We start from the raw sequence: 23270 nt of genomic DNA on the forward strand, positions 1-23270 counted from the left end.
GGCATGGCTTTTTAAATCTCAGCACTGTGGCCATAATGGCACTGAGGGGTGAGTTAGCTTGCTACTCTTTCTACTTTTTTTATGACTATTCTAGCTAATCCCATGACAAAGGTATAATAACTAACTGGCAGTCCTCACTTCTCACCCATGGTATTCTCACCAAATTCGTTAAAAGGCTTATCTGCCGTCCCAAAACTTGTGACAGCAGTTTTGGACTTGGGTTTATTACAGTCTTCTGTGCATGAAACACATACCACCTTGTTGGTGCGGGGCATGGTGGGAGATGCAGCTGTCTGGAATTCTTAGTGTCAGCAGTAGGTTTCTATAGCTTGCCTAGTTTAGTGGGAGGCAAGCATTTCTTGCTTTTACGTGTCCTTTAGAATATTTTGCAATGGTGCTCACAGCTAAATGTGCTGCTTATTTTCGGTTTGACTGCATATGAAAGAATAGTTAATTTTGCCGAATTTGGCATGTCTTCTAATTATTCATTTTATGAAACATAGTTAATGAAATGTGCCCCGGGATTTTGGACTCCTAAGGAAATATGCTGGCTTTAGTGAATTCAAACAGAATAGTGATGATGACGAATTAGAATTGCAGCGACTTCCACATTTCTTCATTAATGAGGTTGAGAGCTCAGTGATACTCATTCTCAATAAAAAGCCCTGTTTGAAAGCACAGTGACTCTGGTATAGAGCTTTAATTTCCATTTTTTTCCCCTAAGCCACAAACCTTCACAGCAGAGTTAAGAGGTTGTAATTTCGACACCAGGAAGATTTGGGATATTCTCTGGTGCCAGGGATCCTTTTGACCCTTGTATAGTACGCTGCTTTTCTATATGCAAATCCATTGAAGGGGCTTCATTTCTTAATTCAATCAAGGAAGAAGTCTGTGAGGCAAGATTGGATGATTTACCTGTCAGAGGATTCTGGAATTGCTGTTGTCTAATTGGAAATCTGTTCTGGGGTTATGTACAAATGCAGACAGATTCCAGATGTTGTGATTTGGAGAGAAAACTTACCCATGTCGTCTTTGGTTGTTTATGTATGTTAGTAAACTTTGCATTTGTTATAATTAATGTAATTGTATTTTTTTTTTATTAATGCCAAATATAACTGTCCATGTACAGTGGTTGTCTTTCTTCCATATATACATTTATTACTGAAGCTTAGTACATCTGTCAGCTTGGAGTTCGTTGTTCTCTGGCTACCAGTATTTTATGGACAAACCCAATTATCCCATGCTCTAAAATATGTTGGCAATGTCTTACTGTAGCCCTTGATGAGCTGGTATTTCCAGCCTGCATGAAGAAAATTGCCAGTTTCAACTTTATTTCCGTGATTAGCCAGCCTACCACTGTACATTTATGTGACATGCATAAGTGTGTGTGTTGTATCTCTGTTGTGTGTGTTGAGGTTATAATCCTTTTTAGGTATAACAACTGCAAGTTATAAGGTACATATGATCCTCTCAGGAGTCCTCTCCCCCTCATTTTCCAGTGTTTTTAAAATATTTAGCTACTCTGTCCCCTGTAGTCATAAGTCTCCTCATTTTCAATTGTGCATTTTTCGATTACCACTGATAAAAACTAAATGAGATGTAATTGTACCAGGTGCATGTTTCAACTGAATGGTTGGACATGCAAGGGATGGATTGTGGTACTGTAGGGCCACATGTTACACCTCATGGTTTTTTGGTATATCTACTTTAGCTTTGGCATTTTCGCAAACATTGAGCATAAGATGGCTTTGTTCCCATGTGTTGAGAAAGTATCACATTTGAATACATAATTTGGTCTCAAAATTATACATCTGTTTTTGTAATTGCGTGGCATGTGATTTGCATTAAACCATCCCCATGTATCTGATTGCTGATTCCTTACCTTAGAATTTTCCCCAGGCATCACTCTGGATCCCTAGATTTTTCTTGAACACTACCCCTGCCATTAAATGGTGTCGATCGGCCCCACCTCTGCTGTCATTCAGGCCTAATAAGACGTCCCGGATCCTACATAGGCACTACCTCAGAGCCCTGATGTCCGTTCTCTTCTTTCCGCGCCAGCCTAGGGTTCATCCAAAGAAGAGCTACCCCTCAGTTCCTTTGTGAGTGATCTTTTGTGACTTTTTATTGATGATTTTTGAGTGTTGACACACCTGGTACGTCAAGGATGTCTTTGCGTAAGACTTTGTTCAAGCCCTGTAGATCCTGTCATCGGGTGATAGCCGTAACAGACCACACCTCGTGTGCTTGTGGTGCCTAAAGGGCAACCACACCCTGAAGTAATGCTCAGAGTGCCGGGTCATGAATCCAAAAGCTTTGGGGGAACAGTCCCTAAAGCTCCTTGCAGCCCGGTGCTCTGCTTCGTGTCTCACCCAATCTTGGTCAAGAGGAAGGTCCTGAAAAATGTTGCAGAGCCCCACTTCATCATTGTCCCCTCAGGACGATCGGGTAAGTCAAGACACAAGAAGTTGAAGAGTCAAGAAAAGGAGCGTTGTCGTTCTAGTTTGTCATCTGAACCTGCGTCTTGGCCGATCTCGGGCCTCCCTGAGTTTCTGAGAGCAGGAGCAACCCCTGTCCAACTCGAGTTTTATGCAACCTTGCGCCTCATCTTTGGCCAGTTCACTGGAGTGCCTTCGCGCCCCAAAGGGTCAGAAGGGGCCCCCTCAGGTTCCATGCCAGCAGCTTTGGCCTCTGCTCCAAGGGGTACCCATAGATCTGTTCCTGGATCAGAACTGGAGTTGGTCATACGACCTCGACCTTCCCCGACATAGGTTCCGATGTCGGCACCCCTGACTTTGCATGCACCTCTGGTTAGCATCCACCCTCTCCTCATTGGTGACTTCGATATGAGCCTTGCACCCTCTTTTGGATTCTGACCCTTATTGTTATGGGTTGGGCATGGTGAGGAATGGGAGGGGTTGCTATACCCCTTAGAATACCAGCTACAAGACCCATTGGACTGGCATACAAACCTGGGTGAAGCCAGTCGTCTGAATACTTCTCCTGACACTGGCATGCTTTCTCACCTTATACTGGCTATGGAGGAGGAAGTGTCCTATTCTATTGTGGTGTGTGGAGTGGCGGAGGTCCTAGTCCTCGAGCTGCCTTTGGCAGTCAGGACTAACCTCCTGACAGAGGTGATTCAGCCTGGGGCTTCATCCTTTGAAGCCCTGTTACCATTCAATGAAGCACTTACTGATGTCCTGCTGGGTACCTGGTCCAAACCCAGCAAGGGGCTCCTTTGAATAGGATTATTGCCTGCTGCCATTGACCTGCTCAAACTGACCGTGTTTCTGGTGCATCATCCCTCCCCTGAGAGCTTAGTTATCCAGGCCACTACATCCAAGGGCCAGGCCAGCCTCTGTATGGCCAGGGAAGTGGGATACACCATCCTTGTGGATCAGGGAGCCAGCAGTCCAGCCAGTCCACCGTTCTCCCCCTTCAGCTTCCTCCAAATCTTCCTAGTCTGACGGTTCCTCACCAGGAACCAGTCGGAGGCAGGATTCACCATCACCTGCTCCGCTGGCAGTTCATCACATCAGACAAGTGGGTTTTGAAGATAGTCCAAAGCGGCTGCCCCCTCCCCTTAGAGAGACTAACCCTCTATCCATACCACTGTCCTATAATCGAATGATAGAGGATCACTTGGCACTTTGCGAGGAGGTTACAGTTCTCTTGGCCAAGAAAGCCACAGAGAGGGTCCCTGTGCCGAAAGTAGGTCGTGGTTGTTACTTACACTAGTTTCTGGTGCCCAAAAAGGACCAGGGCCTTTACCCAATCCTAGACCTTCGGTCCCTCAATCTCTTCCTTAAGAAGTAGTTCAAAATGCTCACTCTGGCTCAGGTTATATCTGCCCTGGACCCATGGGACTGGATGTCAGCATTAGACTTGCAGGACGCTTACTTTCCCATTCCCGGTAGGCCACAAGCAGTTCACCGTGCTCTGCTTTGGCCTTACTAGCACCCCTCTGGTGTTCACCAAGGTGATGGCGCTGGTCGCAGCTCACCTGCGCAGATCAGGGGTTTCAGTCTTCCCCTATCCCGATGACTCTCTGTTGAAGGCAGGCTCATCCCAGGCATCGTCTCCCACCTCCAGACTACAGTGACTTCCTGCATTTGCTTGGGTTCATTGTAAATGTGCTTAAGTCACACCTGACTCCCTCTCAGACTCTCCCTTTCATCGGAGCTGTTCTGGACACAGTGCAGTTTCGGGTTTATCCTCCCGAGCAGCGAGTCCAGGATATTCAGGCTACAATACCGACGTTTCAGCCTCTGTCCTGGATTTTGATGAGTGACTGTGAGGCTGCTAGACCTTATGGCCTTTTGCATCCTGCTGGTGACACATGACTGATGGCATGTGCGGGGCTCTGCTTTGGGACCTGAAGTTCCAGTGGGCGCAGCATCGGGGGAATCTCTCCTATATGGTCCAGATCTCAGAGGAAACGGCACAAGATCTGTAGTGGTGGCTAATGAACCACGATTGGGTCAGAAGTAGATCCCTCTCCCTTCCCCAACCAGATCTGACAGTAGTGACAGATGCGTCACTCTTGGGATGGGGCAGCCACCTGGGAGAGGGGAGATCAGAGGCATCTGGTCTGCAATGGAGTCTGGACTCGACATCAGCCTTTTGGAGCTCCAGGTGATCAGACTAGCATTTAAAGTATTTCTTCTCTCTCTAAAAGGGAAGATAGTGGAGGTGTTGATGGACAACACCACCACCATGTGGTATTTCAACAAGCAGGGCGGAGTAGGGTTATGGACCCTTTTTCAAGAGGCTCTGTGCCTCTGGATGTGGCTGGAACAGCAGGGCAGTGCCTGGTGGTTAAACATCTGGCAGGCTCTCTGAACATCACAGCAGATGAACTTAGCCGAAAATGCTTAGTTGGTCACAAATGGTGTCTCCATCCGGAGGTGGCGCAGGGTCTCTTTCAGCAGTGGGGAGATCCTTGGTTATATCTGTTCGCCTCCACAGAGGATGTGCAATGTCAGCAGTACTGTACATTGGCGTTTCCAAGGCAGCAATCGCTCGGTGACTCTTTTAGTCTAGACTGTAGCTCAGGCCTTTTGTACTCCTTTCTGCCCATACCACTTAAGCCCAGAGTTATCAAGAATGACCAGGCCCTTTTGGCACCAAACTGGGCATGAAGAGTCTGATATACCGAGCTATAGTGCATGGCCATCGATCCTCCGATCAGACTGCCCCTTTGGGAGGATCTTCTGTCGCAGCAGCAGGGGAGGGTTCTCCACCAGAATCTTTCCAGTCTCTGCCTTATTGCATGGAGATTGAGCGGCGGCAGTTGACATCTTTTGATCTTTCGCCCGAAGTCTGTAATGTTATTTGGAGCCAGGCAGCCCTCCACCAAAACAGTATACACCTGTCATTGGAAAAAGTTTGTTGCATAGTGCACAGACAAGTCTGTTGACCCACATTCTGCCCCTCTCTCTGAGGTTCTTTTGTTCATACTTTCGTTGGCCCAGCAGGGCTCTGCTTTGGGCACTCTCAAAAGTTATTTGTCTGCAATTCCTGCTTTCTTATGGCTGCCTGAGCATCCTTCTTTGTTTAAATCTCCTGTTGTCAATATATTTTTTAAAGTCCTCGCTCATGTGTTGCCTCCATCCCCATTTATTATGCCCCAATGGGCTTTGTATTTGGTTGCGACATTCATGATGTGCGCTCCTTTAGAGCCTCTCCAAACTCTCGCTTTGGGAACAGCCTTCCTTGTGGCCATTACATATGCCCACAGGGTGAGTAAGCTGCAGGCATTATCTGAACCTCTCTACCTTTCTATCTATCCTGACTAAGTGGTGCTTTGCACAAGGGCCTCCTTTCTGCAAAAGTGGTTACACCCTTCCATGTAGGCCAGTCCATCACTTTGCCTACTTTTTACGCACCCCTGCAAACTTTTAAGGAAAAGGAGAAACTCCACTGCCTGGACCCAAAAAGTGTTAGCGTTCTACCTTGATCCTACCAGAGTTCTGGGTGGATGATCAACTCTTTGTTGGTTATATAGGTGCGACAAAAAGTAAGACAGTGCAGAAGAAAACCATCTTCAGAAGGGGTGTACTATGCATTAAAACGTGCTATGCATTGGCTAACAAACATCCCCCTGAGGGCTTGCGTGCTCTTTCTACTAGAGCTAAAATTGCTACCACTGCATTAAAACATGGAGTTCCAGTCCTTGAGATCTGTCAGGCAGCAACCTGGGCCTCTTTGCACACATTTACCAAACATTACTACCTGGACAGTCAGGTCCATAGGGATGGGCACTTTGCCCGTTGCTGGTGTGATCTTGGTTCGCAGACCCTCCTTCCGGGATGGTATTGCTTGGGTATCTATTCTTGTGTAAGGAATCTGCAACTAGATGTCTCTATCACATTGACAAGTTACTTAACTTTAGTAGTGCCTTCTCTGGTAGAGACAATATCTATTTACTGATAACTTATTGACCCACCCATCCTCCCCGTTATGCAAACTGATTTCTAGGGACAGGGACTTCGCCTATCAGGGTCCTAATTTTGACGCACCACTGGTTAGTGTTCATGGCTCTTTGCTTCTGGCGTGGAAAGCTGTGAAAAGAAACTGATGTCTGTGTGCTGAAGTGGCACCTATATAGGGCCCGCAACATCGTATCCAGTGGGGGTGACGCCGATGACGGACGCGGAGGTGACCAATGCCTCCTAACAGCATTTGGGGGGTACTGCTCAAGAAAAATCTGCTCCAGACTGACACCAAGGGGAAATTCTAAGGTAAGGAATCTGCAACTAGATATTGTCTCTACCAGATAAGGCATTATGGAAGGTAAGTAACTTGTCCGTTAATGTGCACTCATATTAGTTTAATAATCTGTTGTATGTAAAGCATTGTTAATGTGCACATTTGTCTTTTTTATTTCCAGCTATGGGTAGCATTGTTCTGAAGTATGATCCAGATCCAGAGTAAGTAAAATATTAAATGTTAGCTCTCTGTCTTGTTTGCTGTTGGCAAGAACCTATTAATGTAGAGCATAGGCAAATTCGTAAAATAGTAAAAATGTGCTTCATATTTCAAGTAGAGTTAATGGTTAAATATTGAGCAAATGTGAGGACCTGGCAGTTTGTTTTGCTAATAAAGCAGTTTGTTGCTAAGCCAAGACAAATATTTTATTGGCTGTATCTAGCAATTTACTTGCTGTTTCCGAATGCAATCTGTCCAACACTTTTAATATTGAGAAACTGTGTATTTTCGAAAAACAGTTTTAAATGAGAATCTGCAACTGTTCTCCGACAATCCTTAATATAGGCATTTTCATATTGGATAAACAAGGCCTGGATTTTCAGTACATTGTGTTCTCAGGAGAAAACTATTTCTCAAGATTTGCTTTTAACTATTTATCCATCGTAGATGTGCAACTGCTCATAAACTCCCTATTTTTTATTTTGTTTTGACCAGCAGGCGGCCCTCATCGTAGCCCAGTTGGTGGCTTGCGACCTGAGGGATGAGGGCCACCTGCTGGTCAATCCTGCACTGGTAGGTGGTTCCTCTCGGTCTTGGGGGCTGCGGGTGCAGTGCTTGGTCCAGGCGTCGGGCTCCTTTGTTACCAGGCAGTCGCGGTCAGGGGGAGCCTCTGGATCCTCTCTGCAGGCGTTGCTGTTGGGGTGCAGGGAGGTCGACTCAGGGTGTCCACATCCTTGGAATCGCCTGGGAGTCCTCACTGCGGTGTTTGTTCCTCCAAACTTGAGCCGTGCACGTCGGGAGCAGAGTATGAAGTCTCACCTCCATCCCATGGTGGATTTGCACAGCTCTGACAGACCGTTCACCCTCGCTCACAACCTTGTGTGCAGTCAGTGTGAGGGGCCGGTTGAAGCAGTTGTAGCCCAGGAACCCCACCTCAAAGTCCCCCAGGGTGTATCTTCCTCCTGTCTGGCCTTCCGGACCTCAGACCCTCCCTCACCTGCAGGGTCCTCTGTGGGTGCATCATACTCCACCTCCGCCACGGCAATCAGGACCCTTCGTCCCTAGCCACCACCTCCTCGGGCTGAAGAGATTTGCGCCAGCTGCCACTACGTGGGGGCCGGGGGGCCAGCACCGCTCCCCAGCTTGAGGGCCCAGCCAGCTCCAGTTTGGGCTCTCAGCCCTGAGGGCACAGCATCCTTGTTGGTCCCTAGTTCAGCTGTGCTCCAGGGCCTGTGGTCTTCAGTAGGCACAGCGTCTTAGTAGTGGGCCACCGTTTTGTTTGGACCTCAGTGTCCCCAGCATCTCCTGGTGCGGCTCGGTGGCCCCCCTCACTCTCATCCGTGGGTCCTCTGAACCCCTGCACCCCAAATGTTGGGGGTGGAGTTGGGGGTAGGAGAAAACAGCTGTCAGACGGCACATGCGTACAGATCAGCATGGGGGCCTCGGAAACAACAGTTAAAACACAGCAGTCATCTTGGCTGTTGTAGCCACCACCCCTTTTTCTTAATGTGTTCTTTAAAGTCATTAGAGAATTTTCAATGGATTAATACTTTGTTAATTTTCAGTGTTTTTAATTTTCACATGGATAATCCTGATGATCTTTCCACTTTGTCACCTATTTATGTCTTTACCTATTGTGCCTTAAAGCAGTTCATTACCGGAGCTGCCCACAATGCTTGCCATACATTTGATTTGATTTTTGGCCTACCCAGTTCTCTTTACAATCTACAGATCTTTCCCATCATTTGGTCTGACCATTTCCTATTGAATAGCTAAATTTTGGTTTCCTATAAACATCAGTAGAATTGGTTGCCAGATCTTCAAAGAACTGGTCAAGCATGCAAAGAAACAGGTACTGTTTCCCCCTCTTCTTTTGTGTAAAATGATGAATTTAGGGACTGCTAAACAGTCTAAGTTGTTCACTGTAATATTTGGAAGAAATCTTCAACATAGTTTAATGATGAGCTCCTAGCTTTTAATAATGTCTTGAAAGCTTCGGAAGGAGCTTGAAGACACCATGTGATCCAGTTAACCAAGCAGAGTATTAAAGAACCCTTAGACAATATAAGAACTTGATCAAAGTTTCAGAAGTTCACTATTACTCTAAATTGATTCTTAATGCTCCCAACTTTTAATAAGAATTATTTATAATTGTTAAATAATTGACACATTCCCCCCCACCCCCGATGAAGAGCTCAGAGACCAACTTCTCTTTACTTGATGGATTGGCTCTTGAATAAAAAGGGTTTAGCAGTACTTTTGATGAAGAAACCCAATTTGGATCCTATGCCTGCATCCAATTATTGGCCAATATCTTTCCTTCCGGCTGTTGCCAAAGTAATGGAACAGTGAGTTCCCAAACAATTGACTACAATCCAATACCATCTGAGACGATTCTCAGGTTAAGTTCCTCTCTAACAGAGGCACATAAAGAGCTGTTGTGGGTGATCTGCAGTTGGCTGTCGATTAAAGCATATCTTCAGTCTTTTTTTTCTTTTTTTTTTTTTTAAAGCCTTTCTGCAGCATTTGGCATTCTCGAGCATTACATCTTGATTTAACAGTTGCAAGTTTTAAAACTTTTTGAATGGTAAAGTGCCATTTAGCCAACCTGTGTCTGCACCATAACAAATCAAGTATGGTGTTTCCAGGGGTGCTCCTGTTCCAGTCTGCTAGCAGGTAAGTGCCTGTGTCCTCGGGGCGCAGACCAGGGGGTTTTTGTAGAGCACGGGGCGGTTGACACAAGTAGGCACACAACACACCCTCAGCAGCACAGGGGCGGCCGGGTGCAGTGTGCAAAGCAGGTGTCGGGTTTCAAATAGGAATCAATGGAGGGACTCAGAGGTCACTCTAGCTGTGCAGGCAGGCACGGGGGAGGCTTCTCGGGACACCCACCACCTGGGCTAGGCAGAGAGTCGCCTGGGGGGTCACTCCTGCGTTGAGGTTCGGTTCCTTCAGGTCCTGGGGGCTGTGGGTGCAGTGCTTGTTCCAGGCGTCGGGTCCCTTGTTACAGGCAGTCGCGGTCAGGGGGAGCCTCTGGATTCTCTCTGCAGGCGTTGCTGTGGGGGTACAGGGGGGTAGTCTCGGGCTACCCACTGAGTCGCAGTCTCTGGGGAATCCTCCCTGTAGTGTTTGTTCTCTGGATCTTGAGCCTGGGGCGTCGGGTGCAGAGAGTGAAGTCTCACGATTCCGTCAGGAAACGTGTAGTCTTTGAAAGAAGCTCCTTTGTTGCAAAGAAGTTGCTGGTTTTGAGCAGGGCCGCTGCTCATGGGAGTTTTTTAGTCCTTTAGTCCAGGGCAGTCCTCTGAGGCTTCAGAGGTCGCTGGTCCCTGTTGGATGCGTCGCTGGTTGCAGGTTTTCGAGTCAGGAGACAGGCCGGTAGGGCAGTGGTCGTCTTCAGTCTTCTCTGCAGGCTTGTAGATCAGCAGTCCTTCTTGTTTCTTCAGGTTGCAGGAATCTAGTTTCCTAGGTTCTGGGGTGCCCCTAAATACTAAATTTAGGGGGGTGTTTAGGTCTGGGAAGAGCAGTAGCCAATAGCTACTGTCCTGGAGGGTGGCCACACCCTCTTTGTGCCTCCTCCCTGAGGGGAGGGGGGCACATCTCTAATCCTATTGGGGGAATCCTCCAAACCCAAGATGGAGGATTTCTAAAGGCAGGGGCACCTCAGCTCAGGACACCTTAGGGGCTGTCCTGACTGGTGGGTGACTCCTCCTTGATTTTCTCATTATCTCCTCCAGCCTTGCCGCCAAAAGTGGGGGCAGTGGCTGGAGGGGCGGGCATCTCCACTAGTGGGATGCCCTGGGGCGCTGTAACAAAAGGGGTGAGCCTTTGAGGCTCACCGCCAGGTGTTAAAGTTCCTGCAGGGGCAGCAGCACCTCCACCAAATACAGGCTTTGTTCCTGGCCACAGAGTGACAAAGGCACTCTCCCCATGTGGCCAGCAACATGTCTGGTGTGTGGCAGGCTGGCAGAAACTGGTCAGCCTACACTAGGTTGGTTTTCTGGGGGCATCTCTAAGATGCCCTCTGGGTGCATGTTAAAATAAATTACACACTGGCATCAGTGTGCATATAATGTACTGAGAAGTTTGATACCAAACTTCCCAGTTTTCAGTGTAGCCGTTATGGAACTGTGGAGTTCGTATTTGACAAACTCCCAGACCATATACTCTTATGGTTACCCTGCACTTCTAATGTCTAAGGTTTTGCTTAGACACTGTAGGGGCATAGTGCTCATGCACATATGCCCTCACCTGTGGTACAGTGCTCCCTGCCTTAGGGCTGTAAGGCCTGCTAGAGGGGTGACTTACCTATGCCACAGGTAGTGTGATGTTGGCATGGCACTCTTGAGGGGAGTGCCATGTCGACTTAGTCATATTCTCCCCACCAGCACACACAAGCTGTGAGGCAGTGTGCATGTGCTGAGTGAGGGGTCCCCAGGGTGGCATAAAACATGCTGCAGCCCTTAGAGACCTTCCCTGGCTTCAGGGCCTTTGGTACCAGGGGTACCAGTTACAAGGGACTTATCTGAGTGCCAAGGCTGTGCCAGTTGTGGAGACAAAGGTACAGTTTAGGGAAAGGACACTGGTGCTGGGGCCTGGTTATCAGGGTCCCAGCACACTTTCAGTCAAAACTTAGCATCAGCAAAGGCAAAAAGTTAGGAGGTAACCATGCCAAGGAGGCATTTCCTTACACGTCATTAGGCTCTTACTGTGGAAAGAACTCCAAGCATGAATATTACATCAAATCTCCTTCATGCAATTCGGCTCCTGTACACAAACACAAGGGTCCAAGTCAAGCTGGGTGAAAATTAATTGCTGTGTTCCAAACTTTAAACAGAGGACCGAAGCAAAGCCAAACTGGTATCGGTCTTCAGAGTCTACTCAACATTCTGGATACATATTGTAAGGAAAATGAAATGTCCGTATTAGACCTGACAGCCTTAGGGTGGCCATCCCACAACTTTTTGCTTGCCACCACATTTCTGACGTTTTTTGTTGTTGTTTTTTTTTAGTTTTTTTTTTAGGATTGCACGATTTACACCTGCTAACCAGTGCTAAAAGTGCATATGTTCTCTCCCTTAAACATGGTAACATTGGTTCATTCCCAATTGTCATATTGGATTGACTTGAACGTCCCTAGTAAAGTTCACTACATGTGCCCAGGGCCTGCAAATTAAATGGTGAGCCTGCGGCTCTGATTGTGCCATCCACTTAAGTAGCCCCTTAACCATGTCTCAGGCCTGCCATTGCAAGGCCTGTTTGTGCAATTTCACTGCCACTTCGACTTGGCATTTAAATGTACTTGCCAAGCCTTAAACTTCCCTTTTTTTTTTTTTTTTTTTTTTTTTTTACATATGTCACCCCTAAGGTAGGCCCTAGGTAACCTATAGGGCAGGGTGCTGTGTAGTAAAAGGCAGAACTTGTACATGTGTGTTTTATATGTCCTGGTAGTAAAACTACTAAATTTGTTTCCCACTACTGTGAGGCCTGCTCCTTTCATAGGATAGCATGAGGGTTACCCTCATATACTGTTTGGGTGGTAGATTCTTATCTGAAAGGGGTAACCAGGTCATATTTAGTATGGCCAGAATGGTAATAGAAAATCCTGCTTATTGGTGAGGTTGGGTTATATATTACTATTTTAGAAATTGAGCATTTCCCTGCCCTTAAAAAACATCTCTGTCTTCCAGTCTGTCTCTAATCAAGGTCTGGCCTGGGCTGGTTAACAGCTTCATTGTGCATTTCAACCAGACAACCACAAACACAGGAGTCTCACACTTGCACACATCTGCGTACTGAATAGGTCTTCCTGGGCTGGAAGGCCTGACACTTATATGTTAAAGGACAGTGCTCTGCCCTCACACAATGGACTGCCATACCCCCCTACTGGGACTCTTACAGACAGAACTGTACTGAAAGCCAAACTTGTGCACTTCAAAACCACTCTTTGAAGTCTCCCCCACTTTAAAGGCTTTATCTGATAGAGCAGATTCCTTACCTAAGAATTTCCCCCAGGCGTCAGACACGACCTGGAGATTTTCCTTCGAGCAATACCCTTGCACGTCAGTAGGTGGCATGGGCTTTGTTGGCGACATAGTTGCTGTGATGTCGAGAGTAGTACATAGACGCTGCCTTCGTGCAGTGACGTCAGTTCTTTTCTTTCCGTGCCACGCGCTGATCCAGAGAGAACTACCCTGGTCTCTTTTTGACTGACTTCGACCGTTTTATCAACTTTTCAAGTAAGGTATTTGGTATGTCGAGGATGTCCCCAAAGACTGGTTTCAAGCCGTGCAAGGACTGTCATCGCATGATGTCTGTGACAAATCCGCATCGGGTTTGTTTGTCTGTGTCTGTCTGTGTCTGTCTGTGTCTGTCTGTGTCTGTCTGTGTCTGTCTGTGTCTGTCTGTGTCTGTCTGTGTCTGTCTGTGTCTGTCTGTGTCTGTCTGTGTCTGTCTGTGTCTGTCTGTGTCTGTCTGTGTCTGTCTGTGTCTGTCTGTGTCTGTCTGTGTCTGTCTGTGTCTGTCTGTGTCTGTCTGTGTCTGTCTGTGTCTGTCTGTGTCTGTCTGTGTTTGTCTGTGTTTGTCTGTGTTTGTCTGTGTTTGTCTGTGTTTGTCTGTATCTGTGTTTGTTTGTATCTGTGTTTGTTTGTATCTGTGTTTGTTTGTATCTGTGTTTGTTTGTATCTGTGTTTGTTTGTATCTGTGTTTGTTTGTATCTGTGTTTGTTTGTATCTGTGTTTGTCTTTTTGTGTGTGTTTGTGTCTGTTTGTTTGTGGTGTCTCGAGCGCAACCACGACCCGACGTTGTGCTCTATGTGCCGGGCCAAGCACCTGAAGGCCTTGAGGGAGTGGTCCCTCAAACTCATTGCGGCACGGCACTCGACTCTGCGCAAGTCGCGATCGAGAGGAAGGTTTTAAGATCGTTCGCAAAGCCATCACCACTCGTCGGCTTCAAAATCTTCGGGTGCAGGTAAGAATAAGAAGTCGTCGAAGAGGTCCAATCGCACTCTGACTTCGCCCCGTCGCTCAGCTGACACGACGCGGGAGGAGCGTCAACACTCAAGAGCTCCATCCTCGGAGCCTGCGTCTGGGTCCACTCAGCGCTTCCCTGAGTTTCCCGGAGTGACCCCCGCCCAACTTAAAGAATAATGAGGCCATGTGCCTCATCTTTGAGTGGACCGACCCCGAAACAGCGCCTTTGGGTCTAAGGGTTTCGGTTGAGGGGCCTTCAGGTTCCGCACCGGTGGCTTCAGCTCCGGCCACTGAGGTCACCTCTAGATCCGTGCTGGTCGCACCATTGAGATCTTCTTTGGTGCCTGGTCAATTGTCAACGCTCCCGACGTCTGTAGTGCCCACCATCGACGTCGACCTGATCCTTATCCCCAACGTATCGGAGCGGCTTCGACCAGCGCTCCTTTTGTCTTCGATGGGGCCTATTCACCCTGGGTTAGATTCGAACCCTTTTTCCTATGGGCATGAATTTAGGGAAGGATTGGAGGGGTCCCTGGACCCTAATAAATACCAGGATGACCCACCTTTGGACAGGGCACAGGAATTGGGCGACACCAGTTGTCTGGATGGCATGCTGTCTCCTGCTACGGCAGAGTGAGCAACTTTTGATATGGTGGTCAGTAGGGCAGCTGAGGTCATTGGCCTTGAGCTTCCTACTGTAGAGTTAAGGTCCAATCTCCTGACGAAGGTGCTTCAGCCAGGGGCTTCCACATCCAATCCCCTTTTGCCATTCAATGAAGCCCTCACTGATGCCGTTTGGGTACTTGGTCCAAACCCAACACAGGGCCTCCTGTGAATAGGGCTATCTCATGCCGCCATCGGCCTGCTCCGAACGACCCTAAATTCCTGTCCTAACACTGCACACCTGAGAGTCTTGTCATCCATGTTTCCTCTTCTTAAGGCGCATTCCTTCCGCACCCCCGGATAGGGAATCAAAAAGGCTGGAACAATTTGGTAAGAAGTTGTTTTCTTCACCCAGTCTTATGCTGCGGTCTGTGAACACTGCATGCCTTCTGGGTCGCTGTGCCTACTCTTTGTGGGATACGGTTGCGCAAGTCCTGCCGCAGATACTGGAGGAGGCCGGTGGTATTGTCTAGTGAGCTGTCAATGATGGGAGAGATGTAGCGAAGTTCACAATCCATTGTGGGCTGGACGCGACCGACTCTCTTGGCAGTTTAGTTGCTATGAAGGTGGGCTTGAGAATCCACACCTGGTTGCGTACTTCTGGTATTTCTGGGGATGTCGAACAGTCCTTCATGGACATGCCCTTTGATGGTTCTCGTCTCTTTAGAGACAAAGCGGACTCGCCTTGGAGAAATTCAGGGATTCCCGGGCTATGGCTCAGTCCCTTGGTCTTTCCTCTGTCCCTCGCCCCGCAGTCCCCTTTTCGGCCCTTTTGTGGCCAGTGAAGGGGCTCCCTGTCGCATCCTCCGCCCAGCCACTGTGCCACCCATGCTGTCCAGCCGCTGGGTGGCCGGGGACGCAGAATCTCACGTGGGCGTAGGACAGAGTACCAGAGGTCTGCCCAGTCCACCTCCCCCCCCCACCCCCCCTGCCCCGCTGCAGCCTCCAAACCCTCCTAGTCAGTCCCCTCACTCCCATCCAGTTGGCGGCAGGATTCACCATCACCTGCCCCAGTGGGAATCCATCACTACTGACAGGTGTGTTTTGCAGATCGTTTGAAAGGGCTACTCCCTCCCTTTCGAATCTGCTCCACCAGCCATGCCTCCATCCCTCAGCCACCTCGCAGAGGATCATTTGGTGCTTCTCCACCAGGAAGTCGCAGCTCTCTTGGCCAAGGGAGCTATAGAAGGTCTCTGTGCCCGAAGTAGGTCGTGGTTGTTACTCCCACTACTTTCTGGTGCCGAAAAAGGACAAGGGCTTACTTCCTATCCTAGACCTTCAGGACCTAAACTACTTCCTCAAGAAGGAGAAATTCAAAATCCTCACCCTGGCTCAGGTTCTGTCTGCCTTGGATCCTGGAGACTGGATGGTAGCGTTGGACTTGCAGAACGCTTATTTCCACATCCCCATCCTGTCTGCCCAAAGACATTACCTACAATTCGTGGTAGGTCATGAGCACTTTCAGCTTACTGTGCTCCCCTTCGGCCTTAGCAGTGTCACTCGGGTGTTCCCGAAAGTGATGGTGGTGGTTGCAGCTCATCTGCGCAGGTTAAGGGTATCAGTCTTCCCCTACCTCGACGACTGGCTGTGGAAGGCAGACTAGCCCCAGAAAGTCGTCTTCCCACCTACAGGCTACAGCGAACCTCCTGCACACGCTACCATAAACATGCTGAAGTCACACCGAACAGCCGTTCCCCTTCATCGGAGCTGTTCTGGACACAGTGCAGTTTCAGGCTTATCCTCCCGAAAAGCGAGCCCAAGATATTCAGGCTATGATTTAGATCTTTCAGCCTCTGTCTTGGGTTTCGGTGAGACTGACTGAGGCTGCTGGGCTTTATGGCCTCCTGCATCCTGCTAATGACACATGCCAGATGGCATATGTGGGCTCTGCAGTGGGACTTGAAGTTCCAGTGGGCGCAGCATCAGGGGAATCTCTCAGACATGGTCCAGATCTCGGAGGGGACTGCGAAAGGCCTGCAGTGGTGGCTTTCAAATTGCCATTGGGTTCACGGCAGATCCCTCTCCCTTCCCCAACCAGATCGATCTAGAGTGACAGATGCGTCCCTTCTGGGTTGGGGCGGCCACATGGGAGAGGCGGAGATCAGAGGCCTCTGGTCTCTGGCGGAGTCTGAGCTCAATATCAATCTTCTGGAGCTCCGGGCGATCAGGCTTGTGTTGAAAGCATTTCTTCCCTCTCTCAAAGAGAAAGTAGTGCAGGTGTTCACACACAATATTACCGCCATGTGGTACTGCAACAAACAAGACGAAGTAGGGTCCTGGTCCCTTTGTCTGGAGGCACTGCGCCTCTGGACATGGCTGGAACATCAGGGCATTACCCCGGTGGTTCAACATCTAGCAGGTTCTCTCAACGCCAGAGCGGATGAACTCAGCCATCGATGCACAGCCAATCACAAATGGCGTCTCCATCCAGAGGTGGTGCAAGGTCTCTTTCAGCAGTGGGGAGAGCCTTGGTTAGATCTGTTCGCCCCTGCAGAGAATGCGCAATGTCAGATGTTTTGTGCTTTGGAGTTTTCAAGGCAGCACTTGCTCAGTGATGCTTTTTGGCTCAAGTGGAACTCCGGCCTCCTTTAGCCTATACCACTTCTGCCCAAAGTTCTCAAGAAGATCAGGAACGACCAGGCCCAAGTCTAAGTAGGATGTCCAGTGCATTGGCTCTTGTGTCACCGTGCAGATGGCTTCCCTCTGCCTAAGATTTGGATTAAGAGAATGTAATGGTCGCACCAGATCCGATCTAAATCGTGCTCCCACCTTTAAGCCAGGGCCGCCTTCTAGCACCATTGACTATCTCCTGGTGGATATCAGGCTTTGGTCAAGTACTCTAGATATGAAGGTAGAACTTCGCTATGACAGCGACCATAACCCTCTGTGTCTCACCCTCACTAGTCACGCATTTGGAAGAGTCCAGCATTTAGAGATTACTGATGTCCTGACTCCTTGCCTGAGCCATAGACAAAACCCGTGTTAGTTGGCCTAAAGTAACATCAAACCCATACTTGATTAAGGAAATCTACTCATCGTTTTTAAAACTTTTTTTCTAGCCTTGATGAACAAGAGATTGATATTATCCCAATCCTGACTATCCATGCAGAAATGGCAAGTATTTTACAAAGGAATTTTTTTATAAGGAAATTAATTCCAGGCATACCACTGACACTACTCAATCTAGGGAATGGTTTAACAAAGATTGTGTCCACGCGAGGTCCAATTTAAAATTGGCCCTCAAAAAGCACTTACGGGGGAGATCAGAAATGCTAGACAAGGCTTTGGAACTAGCGAAAAAAAGTTGGGAATATGAGATCTGGCAGAGGATGCTGGATGCAATCAAAAATCGAGACGCTGGCTTCTTCTGGAGGTTGATGGCCAGTAGACATAGAGAGGGTAATGACACCATCAGCCTGCATATTCAACCCGAATGATGGGTGGCCTACTTTCCCGAGATTTATGCTTCACCTGCACAACAAGAACTTGTGTGCCAGTTGCAGATTTCCCCCTGAGGGCTCTGCGGATGACATAGTTTTTACAATAGCTGAAACTACTGCAGCCATCAATTCCTTAAGGCCAGCCAAGGCGCCTGGTCCTGACAAGATACCGGGGGATCTGTTTAAATCTGAACCCGTCATTTGTGCATGGTACATAAACACACTGTTGAATACCATAGCAGCAGGTGGCCCAATCCCGGACTCGTGGGTCGGGGTGTAAATAATACCTATATATAAAAAAGGTGATGTGGGCTTGCCTATTACTTATAGACCAGTCAGCCTCATCAACAACTTGCAAAAGATCTTTGCCAAGCAAGTTTTAGACAGGCTCATGGAATGGGTCCAAGACAAACAGATACTATTCCCTCTCCAGGCCGGTTTTCGATCAGAAACTAGCACCTTGGACCAGGTCTTTAGGCTCTCTTTGTTATTCTGGAAATATGTTACTCTAGCCAAACAAAAATTGTATGTTGCTTTTGTGGATCTAAGATCTGCCTTTGACCTTGTCCCTAGACATAAGCTGTGGGAAGTTTTGAACAAAATTGGTGTTCCGGGGAACTTAGTGCATTTGATTAAAAGGCTGCATGAGAATACCTATGCACAAGTGAGATGGGGCAACCAGGGGGAACTCACTGACCGAATAGACATCAGACGGGGGGTGCGCCAGGGCTGTGTCCTTGCCCCTAATCTTTTTTTTTTTCCCTTGTTTATTAACGAGGCAGTGCAAGTTGTATCTGATTGCCTAAATGATGCTCCTTCCTTGAACAATCAAAAAATTCAGATTCTACTATTTGCTGACGACTTTTGATTTCCAAAACACCAATGGGCCTTCAGGTTTTAGTGGGCAGGTTTAGTGTGTTTTGTGCAGATTATGGATTGGAGCGTAATTCTAGTAAGAGCAAATTTATGACCTTTAGCTGTGGTCCCATTAAAAGATGTACCATCTTATTAAATGGGACCCCTCTAAGCAAGGTAAGCTCCATTGACTACCTAGGGGTAAGAATTAACAACAATATGCAATGGGAGGCCCAGGTTGATAAAAGCACAGCTCTCCTGTTACATAGATCAGGGGCCATTTTGCGTTTTTATAAATCCACTACTGTGAAAGCTGTCTCTCCAGCTATAAAAACATTTTTTTAGCGAAGGCCCATGGTGCCGCGGCCTATGGTGCAGAGGATTGGGGTTTTTCAAATACTAGTAAACTATCCGTAGGGGAAAATAGCTTTGTAAGATCTCTTCTGGCATGCCCTCGTAATACACCATTGATTCCAATGTTTCTAGATCTTGGGTTCTCCCGCATTTCTGACGTAATAGCAGTAAGACCCTTAATCTTTTGGGTACGTATTTGGACTACCCCTGAACTAGTTGCATATAAGGAGTCTTTACAAGACATCCTAGATAGACCCAATGCACTCTATTCCCTTGCTCAAGCATATTTCGAGATGGTTCCATATTTTCGGACTCCGTGACTTCTGGAGCCAACCGTATAACTTAAGGAGGATCCAGAAGCAACATCTGAAAACAGCCTATTGGTCCCATGTTAGGAACAACTGTCTGTCATGTACATCACTCGGTAGACTGACTTCCCAATTTCTTGACTTCAAGTGGTATCCCCACTTTGAACCCTTTCTTGATTTAATTCCTGACCAACTAAGCAAAAGCTTGTATGTCCGGTTCAGGTACGGATGCTTACCTTTGAAGTCCCTTAGTAACACCTGGAGTCCCGCTCTGTCAACAGACTTATGTCCAAGTTGTAATGGTACTACGGAAACTATAGTACACTTTATGCTTATTTGTCCTGCTTATGGGACAGCCCGGCGGTAGTGGCTTTGTTTAGCTTGTAGGAATTTGGGTATGAGACACTGTAAAGATGCTTTAAGGTTGATGATGAGACACCTCTACCCTTTTAATCTGTGCGGTCAGCAAGTTCCTTGTGACCGCATGGCATATACGTACACGTCTCTTAAAAAGTCAAAATGATTTGTTCTTAGGTGAACATAGTTCCTAACTTATTTTTGATCTTACACAATAGTTTTAGGATTACTGTGACCCTCTGTCAGCTGTAAATCAGGAAGACAGAGATGATTCTCCCTCATATTATTAGTGGCTAGATAGCCTTGGGTGGATCCAGGGGAAATATAATAAGGATTTTATGCAAACATGTTTTTTTTATTCTTGTATCAATTATGTATTTATTGTAATTTTAGCTGCTGTGATGTTATTTGCTTTGATGTTAAATATGACCGAATAAAGCTTGTGTTTTGATGACCAGGCCCAAGTCATCTTGGTGGCTCCGGACTGGGCAAGGAGATTCTGGAATTCAGAGCTATTAAGCATGTCCATCAATCCTTCACTCAGACTGCCTCTTCGGGCGGATCTTCTGTTGCAGCAACAGGGGACGGTTCTTCACCCGAACCTGTCCAACATCCGCCTTCATGCGTGGAGATTGAGCGGCAATAGTTGACGACTTTTGATCTTCCACCTGAAGTCTGCGAAGTTATCTTGGCAGCCAGGCATCCCTCCACCAAAACTGTATACGCCTGTTAGAATAAATTTGTGGCATGGTGCACCAACAAATCTGTTGATCCCCTCTCTTCCCCTCTATCCGAGGTTCTTTTGTTCATTGGTTATTTGGCCTAGCAGGGCTCTGCTTTGTGCACCCTTATAGGGTATTGATCTGCCATTTGGCCTTCCTTTGGTTACCTGATCAGCCCTCACTTTTTAAATCTCCTGTTGCAAGTAGATTCCATTTAATTCCTCCCACTCCATTTATCATGCCTCAGTGGGACCTCAATCTTGTCCTTGCTTATTTAATGTGTACTCCCTTTGAGCCGATGCACAATTGTCCCTTACGCTCCTCACCTTCAAAACTGTCTTTCTTTGTTGCCATCACCTCTGCTCGCAGGGTGAGTGAGCTTCAAGCCCTTTGGTCCAAACCTCCATATTTGTCTGGGCACCCTGACAATGTGATGTGACGCACTAAGGCTTCCTTCCTTCCAAAGGTGGTTACGCCTTTTCATGTAATCAAGTCCATTAATCTGCCTACTTTCTATGCACCCCCACATCCTTCTCATGAGGAGGAGAGACTCCACCGTCTGGACCCAAAAAGAGCGTTGGCATTCTATCTAAATCGTACCAAAGATTTCGGGGTGGACAATCAGCTCTTTGTCGGGTATGTGGGAGCGAAAAAAGGGAAGGCGGTGCAAAAGCGTACCATCTCTCAATGGGTACTACTGTGTATCAAAATGTGCTATGCTTTGGCCAAGACGCAACTCCCTGAGGGCTTGCTTGCTCATTCTACAAGAGCAACTGCTGCTTCCACTGCATTAGGACGCAGTGTTCCTTTAATGTATATCTCCCAGGAAGCTACGTGGGCGTCCCTGCACACATTTGCTAAACACTACTGCCTGGACAGTCCGGTCCGTCGGGACGGCTACTTTGGTAGTTCGGTCCTGCAGGACTTCCTAGTATGATCTTGGTTAGCAGCTCACCACCGAGGATGGCATTGCTTGGTTATATATTCTAAGGTAAGGAATCTGCAACTTGAAGACTCTATCAGAGGTACAAGTTACTTACCTTTGGTAACAAAATATCGTGTAGATGCATATTCTAGTTGCAGATTCCTTACCGACCCACCCATCCTCCCCACGTGCGAGCTGATTTCTAGGGACAGGGATTCCCCCTTCAGGTCCTTAGCTCTGGCGCACCAACCTCCGTGTTCTTAGCAGCTCTGCACTTTGGCGTGGAAAGTTGTTAAAAGAAACTGACGTCACTGCACAAAGGCAGTGTCTATGTACTACTTGCGATGCCAACGACGCCCCCAGAGTCGACCGAAGCCACCTACTGATGCACAAGGGTATTGCTCGAAGAAAAATTTCCGGATCTAGTCTGACTCCTGGGGGAAATTCTAAGGTAAGGAATCTGCAACTAGAATATTTACTTACCAGATATTTCGTTACTGAAGGTAAGTAACTTGTACTTTTGGTATATAAACTGGGTCTCTAACCCCACCAACTCAGACACTTCTGGACCTGAACCTGCAACCTGTCAAGAACTGCCTGACTGCCCAAAGGACGCATCCGGACTGCTTTGCTGAGAAGGACTGCTTCTCTGCTGACCTCTGACTTTGCTGAGAAGTGCTCTCCAAGCACTTGGATTGAGCTTGCCTCCTGTTTTCTAAAGTCTCTGTGCCAAAAAGACGTAATCTCTTCTGTGCCGATAATCAACGCACAGCCTGCCTGGCGACCAAGAAACCGCCGCACAACTGACCCGGAACGAAGCAGCCCGACTTTCCGAGTGGAAATTTGACGCAGCGCTGCCGTGCGACAGAAAACGTGACGCACCACCCTATCGGATTGACGCACAGCCAAACCAAAATGACACAGTGTAGGAGGCTGGATTGGCTTGTAGTGAGTACCAAGGGGTACTTACACCTTGCACCAGGCCCAGGTGTCCCTTATTAGTGTATAGGGTGTCTAGCAGCTTAGGCTGATAGATAATGGTAGCTTAGCAGAGCAGCTTAGGCTGAACTAGGAGACGAGTGAAGCTCCTACAGTACCACTAGTGTCATATGCACAATATCATAAGAAAACACAATACACAGATATACTAAAAATAAAGGTACTTTATTTTTATGACAATATGCCAAAGTATCTCAGTGAGTACCCTCAGTATGAGGATAGCAAATATACACAAGATATATGTACACAATACCAAAAATATGCAGTATAGTATTAGAAAATAGTGCAAACAATGTATAGTTACAATAGGATGCAATGGGGACACATAGGGATAGGGGCAACACAAACCATATACTCCAAAAGTGGAATGCGAACCACGAATGGACCCCAAACCTATGTGACCTTGTAGAGGGTCGCTGGGACTGTAAGAAAACAGTGAGGGTTAGAAAAATAGCCGACCCTGAAAAGTGAGTGCAAAGTGCACTAAAGTTCCCCAAAGAGCACAGAAGTCGTGATAGGGGAATTCTGCAGGAAAGACCAAAACAAGCAACAACGATGGATTTCCAGACGAGGGTACCTGTGGAACAAGGGGACCAAGTCCAAAAGTCACGACCAAGTCGAGAGTGGGCCGATGCCCAGGAAATGCCAGCTGTGGGTGCAAAGAAGCTGCTACTAGGCAGTAGAAGCTTAGGATTCTGCAGGAACGACAAGGGCTAGAAATTTCCCCTTTGGAGGATGGATGTCCC

General features: G+C 47.6%; 1 protein-coding gene across 1 annotated transcript in view; it reads left to right on the top strand.

The window, feature by feature from the left end:
• Nucleotides 1–23270, top strand: part of NSUN2 (NOP2/Sun RNA methyltransferase 2) — a 480899-nt gene that overhangs the window by 424244 nt on the left and 33385 nt on the right. Inside the window, exon 18 of the mRNA XM_069219708.1 lies at nt 6896–6935. Within this exon, the coding sequence (XP_069075809.1) occupies nt 6896–6935 (40 nt within the window). The remainder of the gene's footprint in view (nt 1–6895; nt 6936–23270) is intronic.

This window comes from Pleurodeles waltl, chromosome 2_2 (genome assembly GCF_031143425.1).
Source record: "Pleurodeles waltl isolate 20211129_DDA chromosome 2_2, aPleWal1.hap1.20221129, whole genome shotgun sequence".
Lineage (NCBI taxonomy): Eukaryota > Metazoa > Chordata > Amphibia > Caudata > Salamandridae > Pleurodeles > Pleurodeles waltl.